Genomic DNA, 13,589 nt, shown 5'->3' with positions numbered 1-13,589 from the left:
CACAATTTTGGATATCTATGTAAATATAATATAGTTTCATTTGCTAATAGAGGAGTTAATCGATTAATAAAATTAATTGGTGGGCTTTTTACATCTTCAACAGTAAATAATTCAAGAAAAATATTTATAAACTTGTAGTTTTCACGTACTATCAGAATATCTTTAACATATATTTAGCATATTTTAAATATATGATCTGGAATATAGCACGTAAGTTAAAATACAAACGAAAATAAATTTACTTTGTGCATTTGTATGGTATGGTGTACCCAAATAGTATATGTAAAACATATACACTTTTATAATATCAAATCCATTTATAACTGCTTATAATATTTTGGGATAATTTAAGAACCTTCTCAAATGATCCCATTTCTGATATAGCAATTTAATATACAGGAATGTTATAAAATATTGTGTCAAAGTACGGATTGTAAAGAGCATATGTTAATAATGCATGTAGTAACACAAGTGCACATGCGTATAAAAATAAATATACACGGGCATTTTACTAGAGAAATATGCAAAATTATAGCTAATCCGCATTTATTGCGTATTAATAGCAATAAATAGAAATTAGTTTGGCACATTGTATCACTAATATACAATTTATTTTTTAAATATATAATTAGCTAAGTTTGTCGCTACACCGGATAAGGAGTTTAGATTGATATTGGAAGCCATATTCAGATGTGCTATTTTGTAAGGTTGGATCGTTAATAGATACAACTTAGATTACCCAATAAACTTCGTATGCAACATTTTTATTTCTACCATCAAATTTATAAGCCAATAAATTTTAAAGCTCATTCATTTTAGTCTCAGTTAGCGATCCAAATCGTACAGCATCTACGATTACTGCTCTCTTAGACGGTCCGGGAATACATTCGCCCAGTAATTTGGATTCAACAAATATGTTATGTGTTATGCTAATCGCACATAACCTGCTAATTTCATATATCTAATTATACCAAAAAAAAGTAAACGTCTCCAAATTACGACATGTATGAGAATTGGGCACGCTTTGCAGCGCTTCTACGTCAAAATAAACACAGCGTTTTGTATTTTCAATACACCGTCATTGTTTATTAAAACGCTCAGCTCGCGAAACCGAGTGAACGTGCTAACGATGTTAAATTAGTATTTTCTAACCGGTTCCTCGTTTCTAGCGTACAATTAACTCGATCAGTCAAATTGTACACTGAAGCTTATGCAGCATGTGACCTCTGAAGGAGATATTACCAAACTCGATCCAGAAAATCCAATATTCCAGGCTGGGTTCACTTAAATTATTAGGTTCCACAAAATTATGAAACTGTGTCCAATTTCACACATAATAAAACGCACACATTAATTTAATTGTATGTACGTGCACAATATGGAAGGACATTGCCATCCAAAAATTAACTACTATTTTTTTTAATTGAAAATACTAGATGCCTATCTATTATAGATTATAACTTTTAACAGGGAAAAACCGATCTTCGTTTAAAAATGTCGGAAAGACGAAGAATTGATTAAGGATTTTAAATCTATAAACATATTTTTATTTATTTCAATATTTTAGTGACATTAATATTTATTTAGAAGGAATTTAAGCGATCTTCATTTTAAAAATTCAAGATGAAATTTTTAGATTGAATTTGAACATTTTTTAACACTACACATATAGATCTTTATTTTTTATATTTCCGTTTAAAGTAAACGCAAATACACGAGCACCTTATTTTTAAACAGGTAAATTACATTGTTTTTTTATTCATTAAGGATATGCTACTTATATTTGTTAAAGATCTATCTACTTGCGTACAACCTACGACTTGAAAAAATAACTTACATAGTTCACAAAAATAAATATACATTTGATTCAGTGTTTTAGAACATCAACAATAATATATTTTTTGTTATTACTATATCCATCGTATCTCTATTTTAATATAATATTCGATATAAGCTAACTCTACTATGCATATAATATCTTGTTTGACTAAAATTTAAGCCAGAGAAACGCGGTAAAGAATCTAACCTAATTGACGCGGTTACGAGTTTCTTGCATATTATTATGATGTTAAATCAATAATTGAGGTAAGTTTATTTTATACTGATACTAAATTGTAGTGTAAATATCATAGTAGCAAGAATACATTTTAGCAATTCTATGTCTTCAAGTATTTCCTGTCTTCATTGCCTAATTGTTTTGTTTTTGTTGAAATTATAATGTTTTATGATACGACCTTAAACCTCAAATAAAAATTACAACAAAGTGGTAGCCTGTAACAAATGTTTAGTTAAAATTTGAGTGCTCCGAGTCTCGTTCGCGTCGACAAGGTGACATTCATAACATTTCTAGGGTTTTGTTATTAAGATTTTTGTGGATAATGAAGTATCACTAAACTTTTCCCTCGCACAAAAATTCGTCAGTTGGTTTACATTCTTTATCTCGTTTAGCTGGCTTTCCTTTAGTATTGCATTTACAGCTCGTCGCTGACTTTCATACAGCATCAACAGGTCGTCGTATGGAATTAAGGTAAACGAACGATTGATAATAAAAGAGGCGAATGAAAAAGCTAACTCTAAATCCGTCAGCACTCTTAATTAAATGCTACAACTTTTGACTTTTTAAAGAAATATGGATCTAAATCTAACGGCGTAAAGTCCATATTTGAATGTTCATTTAAAGACCTGACGTTGCTGTGCTGAAGCGATGCGTATACAGGATTAAATAAATACTGCCTTGTTTCATTAAAACTAACAACTTTCGTTCTACGACTTATTAAAAAAAAAAAAATAACATGATATTTCTGTAAAATAACATTACACTGTGGAACCAAATACATGTGATTAGACAAAGTCGTGGTTCCCGAGCTGTTGCTGATGTTACTTTACAGAGTAATAACAAGTAGAGCATCTATGTAAAATATTGAGTGAATAACTTACTTGCTTTACTTTATTTCACAAACTATCAAGTTCAAAAATATCCTAGAACCAAGTTGTTATTTTTAATGTAAACAAATACAGGCCGAGAATTTTCTGGTATTTTTTTTAAACCCTGTATAAACACGGTGACGACCTTACCCATTGATAGTGAACGAATCTTAGATTTCTAGATCACTTTAAAATTTAACTAACGTTTTTTTTCTTCTTGCGATGCATCATACATAAATAAAACCTAATACTTATTTACGGTGCCCTTAGATTTTAAGTGGCATATTAATATACATTCCTTGTATTCCCATACATTTCATCTTCGTAAAGCACAATACCTATTTAAAGCATTCAATTATATTAGCACGACATCCAATACACGTTTCTTCATACAAACTATACAATAGTTTTTTTACGTCCACTTATTTTGTATGTTTTAATTTAACACTTAGTTTTCCAATCACTTTCAAATCACTTCTTTTAATGAAATAACTTGGGTCACATAAATTTTACACATATCCTCGTAGTTTATTGTAAGAGAGCAATCCTTGTATCGTTATTTATATGTTTTGGCGAACACATTGTCCCTTAATCTTCTTCACATATATTAGCTAATTCTAATGTGTTTTAATTAACCATGAAATAGCTATAGTTATGCCATGGAATTGCTCATATATCATAGCATTATATCAGCAGTCTAGCTGCCGTTTTTAGTGAAATTTATAACAATTTATAAAATGCAATTTATTGGCATTAAATCTGCATCAACAATTAATCATGAGAGCTGCACTAACTTTATATACAACTGCAGACTAGTTGCCACATTTTTGGGAAAATACATTTCCCTTTAACTTTTTCAATACTAATAAGCTTTTTTTTTTAGTCACTGGTATCACTTAACTGCTAAGGATTTGTTGAGCAGTGTTGCCAGTAATGCTGCATAAAAATATACTCAACAAATCGATATTTATTACTCATTAAAAAAACCTGAATGAGTAAACCTAGTTAAAGTTGGCACATCTCGAAATCGAGTTTCGATATAATAATGCCCGAATGTCATGGTGTTATGATTCAAACAATAAAGTGAGTTGTCAAGAGGTTAAAGTTTCGATCGTGTTTTTCTATGAGCCTATATAGATTTTATAGTATCATATTCTATAAAATTATCTACGATGTCCTTTGTGAACTACCAGGATATAATGAAAGTATAAGAGCGTACACCAGTACATTAACTATTTTAACAATGTCCATTTATGTCGAAGGGTCACGCTCAGTCCTATCACCCTGACAAGTATAAGCTATGATTTACAGAAAATACCGTATTTAATAATTATTATGTACACTGGAAGATTATCAAATCGGCCAAAAGTTCACATTCATAGTAGTACATATAACTTCAGTCTCTAACCTAGATCTTCATATATCCCAGCAGTCGTCATGACCGTGGCGACGTTTACGCATTTATTCTAGGGACAAACAGAGAGTAACGAACATTTAGTTCGAGTTTAAACCAGTCCATTAGCTAAACTTTTCACTAGATCTCTAGACGAGGTCGTCTTGACAGTCGTCAGTGTCAGTGTCAGTGGTGGTGTCTGGAAGTCGATAGTGCTGCTCTCGCTCTGCGAGGCAGAGCTGACATCAGTCCAGTGCCCCTATACACTCCGGTTCCTCTCGCACACACTCCTTGGGGAAGTAACCGGTGCGGTTGTCGCCCTAGATTGTTTATGCAAAATAAATATTGTTTATTGCGTCTGTACATATAAAAAAATGCTCTCGCGAAAGTTCTAGAAATAACGGTGATAAATAACTGCGGTGAAGTTGAAAACTATATGAAACGGATAATCAAATATTCCTTATTTCTAGTTTTTTTTCTTTTGCCAGAATAACACAAAAGAAAAACAAAAAGATGATCAAACATAAATAGGACTATTTAAGTTTGGTGCTCATTTTGTGTTTTTCTGTTTTTATGAGATAAAAACTATGTTTGAAATAGGAATTATTTGGTGTGTCTTCAGACAAAGTACCTATTTGAATTTAAACTAAATCTTTTGTGATTAATAATTTATAAATAAATAATATATGTAATAACCCAGAAACTGAAAAACATTTATGTTTATCACACAAACATTATCCAGCTTTGGGGGACTCAGACAGTACGGTCGCTGCCCACGGCGCCTAGTGGCCATTAAATCGGCTATAATGCAAAATCTTACGTGCGTAAATAAGTTCACAGGCGTTTTTTTTTATTCCATAGATACTCACCTTATCAAGCGTTCGTCCTTTCCACCACCCGACCCTGTCACCTTCTTTACTGAGTACGAGCAACTTGGCGCCAGGCCGTAACGCCAACTGGGTGGTTTCCAGCGGCCGGAAGTCGTGAATGACCGTGGCCACCACTCTCCGGAACGGCCAGCGAAGGATTGAATCTAAACTGGAACCATATACATACTTGACATGATTAATGCGAAAGTGTGTCTGTTATTTATTTTCTATGTTCGGCTCAAATATTGCAGTTTTTTGATGCAAATTGGCACATAGATATGAACATATGATATTTTTTATCCGACGTTATCACCGTTCCCTTACAATTATGTAAACATATTAGGTATATGCATGAACGTTTCATAAGTGCCTGTGATACGCTTACATGAATAAAGAAATTTTGAATTTGATTTACTTAACAATTATTCATTGTAAAGTCAACATCTCCTGAGGATGCTCCGGTTTCGGAGCGAAACGTGCGTAGAGGGTACATTGCCGAAGATCTGTTTGGTGTCGAGTATAAGGATTGAAGAAATCATAAATTACAACATACAGATTTTCCTGCTTTTTGCAGGGAGCAAATTAAGTTTAATTTTAATAATAATTGTCATAATTTAAATTTGAATTTATCCCGGGGTTTTTTGAGAAGCCTAATTAACGCCCGTTTTCACAAACTACGAACAAGGCAATGCCTAAGTAAAGTAACGCCGAAATAAAGAAGATTCCTAGGCATACATTTACCTTTCCACTATCAATTTTCACTAGGCAATTCATATAAACTAAATTGTCTATGATTCTATTTACGTACAAGGTGTGGTATTTTGTGTTTATATTATCAAATTTTTCATTTTTTATACGGATTTAAGGTTATTAGAAAAACCGAATTTATATTTCCTTTCATGTCTCAAGTGTCAGTTTACGAGTTACATACAGATTACGCACGAGTTAGTGAAACTGTTTTTTTCTCTATGCATAACCCAAATCATTAGGCATCTGATATAAACGTTTCCTCGGTTTAGCGAAATTTAACATTGCCTCGTCCTGCGTCCTGGAGACGGGCGTAGTATATTTTTATAGACACCCGTGGGATTTCTAAACCAACGAAAAATGCGTGGTCTAAACCGCGGGGAATTGTAAGTATTTGGTGAAGCGTTAGCAGACGTTAACGTTAAAAGATACCAGACCTGTTTTACTAATAAAGTCGCAACAAGGTATCAGCCAACCATGCACCAACTAAACTTAACTTTAGCGGCCCGTCAGGAAAGATATTAACTTGTTGGCGCGTGGTGGGACTCAAAAGTCCGTTAAGGCACTTAACGGGTCGTTAAAGTAACAAACATTGGTTGGTGAAGTCGGCTTTAAACCGCCGTACCGTATTGTCAGAAATTAGCAGTTCTGTCCAACTAGTCGTTGGTGGTTTTATCACCCAGGAACGATGAGTTTATGAATCGCTTATTAAGTAAGGGTATTCCAGCACCTTGGGACCCAAGTGTCCATAGGTTCTGAGCACCACCCATTACCACTTCAGCATCAACACCGGTAAATCTTGTTCGTCTATTGACCTCCTTATAATGAGCCTGCAGCAGAAATTGTGAACTCACCCGACAAAGTTCTCCGATAAACTTATCTTCTCGTAATAGGAAACGAGCTCGACGATGCTCCGGAAGAAGCGAGACTCGGAGAGGTAGTAGTGCGGCACCTGGTCTATTGGCTTGCGGCACACGCGCATATGCTTTACTGTGTTGTCCGTCCTGACACATAATAAATAAATAAATAAATAAATAAATAAATAAAACGAATTTTATTGTTCTATCAAAGTTACAACATATATAGTAGGTTTGACCACTGATGCCTAAACTAACTATTGATATACACACCCTCTCCCCCTCACATGAAAGAGTTTATAGTACATTAACAGAGCATTAAATAACTAATTTTAAATAAATAAAATTATTAAACTAAACCAAGCTTTTAATAAAGAAACATGCATTAAGTGTGTCGTGTAAAAAATCATGTTTGTATGTATGCGTGTGTGTGTAACCGAATTACGAAATAATGTTACAGGATGCATAAGTATATTTTATAAGGAATCACCCTGCAAAAATATTTAATCAAAAGAAGCATGCACGACAATGCACTCTCTATCTAGCACCAGTATAAGTGTAGCTTGTGTTACGGGCAGTGGCGTGCACTTCAAACATGCACAAAAGCACTGCATACCCTAAAAATTTTGTATCACTCATAAAGGCGAAGGATTTTTCCATTTTATGCCATTTTCCTTCTTTATGCATACCCTGGTCGAGAACCCTGTGCAAGCCACTGGTTACGGGTACTAAGATGACTGATGCATATTTTTATGAATAATATACATAAACACTTATAACATACATATAAACAGCCAGAAGCATAAGGACATTCATGTTCATCACACAAACATTTTCCGGTTGTGGGAATCGAACACGTGGCCTTGGACGCAGAAAGCAGGGTTTGCCCACTGCACAAATCGGCCGTCAAATTAATTGCTTACTTGAGTGAGAGCGCGTAGTGCGTGTCGTGCGAGGGCGGGGGGAGCGATTGCGTGGCTCGCGGCCGCACGCGCAGTAGGAATGTGCCGTCCACTCGCCGCTCCAGACGCGCCGTCGCAGTTTCCCGACCCATCTCACCCACGTACCTGGCGATGCGACAGTTTAAACGTCTATACTATATCGCACTTGCTATTCATGTTTAAATTAACTTGACGTAACTGTGATAGTTAATACCGTAATTATATAAATACTAGCGTAACTGGCCCGCTTCGCCGGGCTAGATTTTGACATTGACATCATTAAATTTTTAATTTAAGTCTCATAATATATTAAATCATTTATTTCTCTCCGTATTCATTCTCTTATATTCTCTTCTCGAGCGGGTGAAGATCATTATCTACATCCATAAACACCCAACAATAGAATATCATCATAGTAAATAAAAGCTATATTTGACAGTTCAAAAATAGGAGTGCTCCGATCGTCACCAAACTTTACAGGACTACTCGCTAGGTCAATCCGGAGATTCCCTGACACAGTGGCGGTACTACCATACAAGCCGAAAAGCCCGGCTTACGTTACAATAAATCTCCTAAAATAATTCATACTTGATAGCAATGAGGAAATAAAAAAGTATGAACTTTGACTCAATAGTGCAATTACAATGCGCGATTTCCGAACGCAGCGGTACAGAAATTTCCGAACGCAGCAAACTTCCGAGTGGCGGCGATGGAATGACAAAATATCAAGGTCGCGCACGACCGCGCGCGAAGATCTCTCGCTTTGTCTCACTCACTCTCGTTGGCTTGCATGGGGCTTATTTTTTACTGCTTTCACCTATAGAAATGTTAGTGTTTTTAGCAGAGACAATCTAAATTATTTAATAATTTATATGGACATAAAAAGCAACATTACGGGTTGAAGTTTGTCAGGATGTCAAATTTGAACAACTTCACACTTCTCCGATAGAGTGTTGTCATTCATAGTTTGAAGTTTATTAGTGTTTGCTTGAGTTCGAAAAAGTGCATTTCATTGTTTTTTCCATTATTAATTAAAGTAAATTTTATTAACAATGAGTTCAAATTGTGTGGAAATTGTTTCTTGTGGCGGGCTCAGGTGTGTGCAAACGTTAATTGGTGAACAAAAGGTAAATTATTTAACTTTTTTGGAAAAAAAACAGCTAATAACATCACCGAAACCTACGCCAGACTTATTTATGTATTTCTCAAACTAGTAAAAATCATAAGAGACAATTTAATAGATCGGTTTACAATACTCGTTGGATTGTTGGATGCTCCCATTCTAATAAATTATATTGTTGGTATTGCATATTTTTTTCTAATGAAAAGAACGTTTGGAACGCGGCTGGTTACAATGATTTAAAAAACTTATCAGGTGCTATAAAAAGACACCAGAATTCACATAAACATTTGAGTGCTGTTATTTCTTTTTTTTAATTTTGGCAAACAGCGCATAGAAACTTCTTTATCCCACCAATTATCAATCGAAATTTCAAATCATAATACGCGTGTTGACTATAATCGTAGTGTTTTTCAAAGATTAGTTGATATTGTTTGTCATTTGGCACAGCAAGAACTACCTTTAAGAGGTCATGATGAGTCCATTCATTAAATAAATAAAGGAAATTCTTTAAATAGAAATTCTTCATTAAATAAAGGAAATTTCTTAGAACTCGTATCGTTACTTTCAAAATACGATCTTGTTTTAGAAAAACATATGCAAAATCAACTAAGCGGCAAATCCGGGCCGAGTTATTTATCTAATAAAATTCAAAATGATATTATTCATTCCGTAGCTGATGTAATTATGTCTCGCATCGATTTTGAAATTAATTTGACATCATCCATACTTATTTGAGAAATACACAAGGACAAGAGCGGCTTTCAGAGTTATCAATGATTGCTATAGAAAAACGTTTATTAATTAAATTAAAACGTTCAGCGTTATTTTATTCAGATGTAATTAAGTCATTTTTGCAAAAAGATAGACGTTTTGATTTAGAATATAAATAATTTGTGCCTACTTAGGTATTTGTTTTTTTTAATTTATTTGTTAGGGTGTTTAAGCAGCACATTCACCTTTCACGCACTCATTCGCTCAAGCAAACGGCTTTTTTCAAAGCCACAGTGACATGCCATTGCTGACATGTTTAAACTTCTGTCTAGTAGTAGTATGCCTTCTGTGTGCTTAGTTGGGCTCGCCAAGAAGATGAACGTAAAAGAAGACTGAAGATCCGCCAAGATGTAAATTAAAAATATTGAATAATTTTTTAGGGCTTGCCCATCTTCAAAACCCTAGGAACGCCACTGCCCTGACAGTGTCATTGAAATCGGTCCAGCCGTTTCGGAGCCTATACGGTACATACCCACACACTTTCTCTTTTATATATATTGATAGATAAACTAAAGTAAAACTAAATAAAATCTAAAACGTCTTCGAAGGCACTGTTCCAAAGATGCTGGCAGCATTGCCCCTCTGGATGGCCAAACGAATTCTTCGGCCAAGGTAACTGCCTCCGAACCCCACGGTCAGAAAGTCTCTACTCCAAAAGGCAGCATACTGTCATTATTTTGAAAATCAGAAAATAAGTTAATAAGTCTAGTTACTTAAGGCAAAATGCAAACGCGCGAACGAGAGTCATGAAAAAGACCTCAAAAGTCACTACTTTTACTGGAAGAAGCAGACAGCTCTACCAGGATTATACTCACAATTCTAAAAGTTAGGACTTAAGGTTTTGATTCACAAAGGAAAATTATTTAAAGTTACTACAACATTATTTATTATTTTTGACCACAAACGCCGAAGAAGACTTCTTCAACGTCAAAAATAATGGAGAATACCGTAAAATTCATCACATTTACTGGAAAAGGTAGACTACGCGGAATACAGTAAGAACTTTGAATATAAGTACAGAAGTTTTTGAGTCATAAAGACTAGTTTGTTAAGATAGACAAACGCCGAGGAATAGTCCAAAATAATGGAGAAGAGTTCGAAACTAAACAGATTTCCGCGAGGAGGTAGGTCGTGAATTGCGAAAATCGAGGTTTTTTATTCATAAACGAAATTAAGTAAAGGATAAAAGATGTGTTAAAATAATGGAGAAGAGCTTAAAACTCATGACATTTGCACGCAACGGTTAGTTAGAACCATATATCTAAATTTTAATAAAAAGAAGAAACTAGAAATGCCCTTTATCATTCTAAGTATTAAAAAGCACTTATCGCCAGACGACTGCTCCCAGCGGCCGAATTACAACACGTACTGTTATAACGGGAATTAATAATAAATATACTACAACAAAACACACTTCGCCATCTAGCCCTAAAGTAAGCGTAGCTTGTGCTATAGGTACTAAGATAGCTGATGAATATTTTTTTATAAATATAATACACACAAATACTTATACAGATAAACACCCAGACACTGAAAAACATTCATGTTCATCACACAAACATTTTCCAGTTGTGGGAATCGAAACCGCGGCCTTGGAAGCAGAAAGCGAGTCGTTGCCCATTGCGGCAACCGGCTGTCAAAATATTTTACAAAAATTGATAATTAATTACACAGTACATAAAAGAAAGATATTCACTAGGAAGAATTTTTATTCACTGTTACACACACATGACTTTTTGGCAACCGAATAAAAAGTCCGTCGCGGTTATGGACAATGAAGGACTGATGATGTCAAATCCAAAGTCAAAAATATCTTTATTCAAGTAGGCCTATGGGTAGAGGTGGCACTTTTGATGCGTATATTACATGACAATTACAGACTTAAATCTAAGGTCTTAGCTTAGATGGAATGTGCCGATGTGTTACTCCGCATCAGCCCTTTCCTATGCAGACGAAAGCTATAACAGTACGCGCAAGTGCTGGGAGTCGAACATTTCTGTATTACACAAGGGCGGTAGTTGTTTTACAGCGAAGGAGGCAATGTTGTTTTAAAATCACGACTGTTACAAAAGTTTTGTTAAAATTCGAGTGCTCAGAGTCTCGTTCTCGGCGAAAAGGTGACCGAACATTACTAGCGTATTTTTATTAAGATTTCATATGGTTAGAACTTTTGCACACAACTCACCACATGTAGTAGTGGAGCGCGTTGTCGGGCTGGTGAGCATGTGGCGGCAGCGGGGGCGGGGGCGCCGTGCCTCCCCCGCAACGCCCAGACAGTGCTATGCAGTCCTTGTGCGCACACGCGTTGCACACCGAGCACAGATAGCCCTTGGAACGACGAATGAATGAATGAATGAATATACTTTTATTGTACACCACATAAACATACAGAATATAATATTATAAAATTTAAAATATAAATTTAACGAAAAGTATATAATTCGGCGATTGTACGATGATGGTAGGATGGTACGAGGTATTGTTCCAAATAACCTTAATATAAAAATGTATTTCTTTCTTTCTTTCTTTCTTAATACTAGTAACGTAAAGTTCATAATCGCATCCGAGAATCGCAGGTTCAAATACATATTTAAGAAAAGGATACATAAATTTGAAATATATAAAGTAGAATGCCGGACGTAGTATGGGATTTGGTTTCACATAGTACTTATAATGTGTCTTGTAATTATAATTTATCTCATTTTGAAGGGTTTAATAATTACAATGCATTACCAAAAACATTAAAACTCTAGTTCGCCAGATTTCAGAGTTACATGCAAATGAAGTTCGTGAATTAAGGTTATTTTTGACACTTGCGATTATTGTACCTTGATTTATGGTACTGTTCACAATATGTATTTTTCCTTTTGTTTTGTTTCGTTTTTGCGTACACTAGTGGCGTACCTCTTTTGATTTTTTTGAGTATATTTAAAAAAGATGAGGGAAATAATAGAACCACTAATTTATCTCATTAAAATATTTTTTAACCGTCGAAGATAAGGCTTTTAGAGGTTTTTCTTTAAAAATAAAAACTTAATTTTTGATACCAATTTGAATGAGGCACCAAACGAAACCGTGTTCCTTCATTCTACTTTGACTACCTCCCTGGCGCAGCGGTGAGCGCTGTGAATTTGAATAGGAGGTTCCGGGTTCGATTCGCGGCAGGGAAAATTTGGGAATTTTTAATTTTTGAATTTTCTCTGGTCTAATCTGGTGGGAGGCTTTGGCCGTGGCTAGTTACCACCCTATCGAAAAAGACGTGCCACTAAGCGATTAAGCTTTAGCGGTGCAGTTTGCAGTCAAGTGCTAGCTTGTAGTGGAATAAAAAAAAAAGTGTGTGCGTGTATCCTTTACGCGCGATTGAAGGAAAACATCAATTATTATTTATTGATGGAAATAGTAAAATGTTCCTGGGACTAATTTATTATGATATTTGCCACTAGCTGGCGTATAGAAGCGTGGAGAATAGCGGAAACTACAGACGTTTGACGTAAGCGTTACTTCCGTCAGAAAAAAATCAGAGTTACTCCCTAGTTGCGCCTAAATAAGTTTTACTTCAAAAAGTACATAGTTCTTCTTTCTTTTTTTCTTCTTTCTTTCTTTCTTAGTTCTTAGCGCGTATTACCGCTGGAAATAATTTCAAGTGGTTACCTGAAATATTCTGCCTTTAAGGAATTTGGAACAATGGTGACACGTTGCGGGCTTCTCGAACGTGTGTAATACGAACTTATGATTCGTGCTGCGACATCCGGCCGGCTCTAGGTTTTCTCTGCGAGAATAGTAAGTGACGTGAGAAAAGGTCACACCAATGATAAATCATGTTTTATCACGAAACTCGTTAACGTTTACCCTCGGCATGAAATTTTAACGCTCGCAATCTTAGAATAGTTTTCTGAAAATTATAATAAAATACCTGAAACTCATAGAAATTAATGATTTAGACAAAAAGGAAATCCTTGGAGA

General features: G+C 35.0%; 1 protein-coding gene across 1 annotated transcript in view; it reads right to left on the bottom strand.

The window, feature by feature from the left end:
- Positions 1-2,803: 2,803 nt before the first annotated feature.
- The window catches only part of LOC120623297 (protein vav), a 43,571-nt gene continuing 32,785 nt past the window's right edge, over positions 2,804-13,589 (bottom strand). The window contains exons 11-16 of the mRNA XM_039889246.1: positions 13,278-13,395; positions 11,812-11,954; positions 7,715-7,858; positions 6,789-6,938; positions 5,188-5,356; positions 2,804-4,638 (exon numbers count right to left, since the gene is read on the bottom strand). Of these exons, the coding sequence (XP_039745180.1) occupies positions 4,564-4,638; positions 5,188-5,356; positions 6,789-6,938; positions 7,715-7,858; positions 11,812-11,954; positions 13,278-13,395 (799 nt within the window). The 3' untranslated portion in view covers positions 2,804-4,563. The remainder of the gene's footprint in view (positions 4,639-5,187; positions 5,357-6,788; positions 6,939-7,714; positions 7,859-11,811; positions 11,955-13,277; positions 13,396-13,589) is intronic.

This window comes from Pararge aegeria, chromosome 4, assembly GCF_905163445.1.
Source record: "Pararge aegeria chromosome 4, ilParAegt1.1, whole genome shotgun sequence".
Lineage (NCBI taxonomy): Eukaryota > Metazoa > Arthropoda > Insecta > Lepidoptera > Nymphalidae > Pararge > Pararge aegeria.
This window is presented reverse-complemented; position numbering and strand designations above follow the sequence as displayed.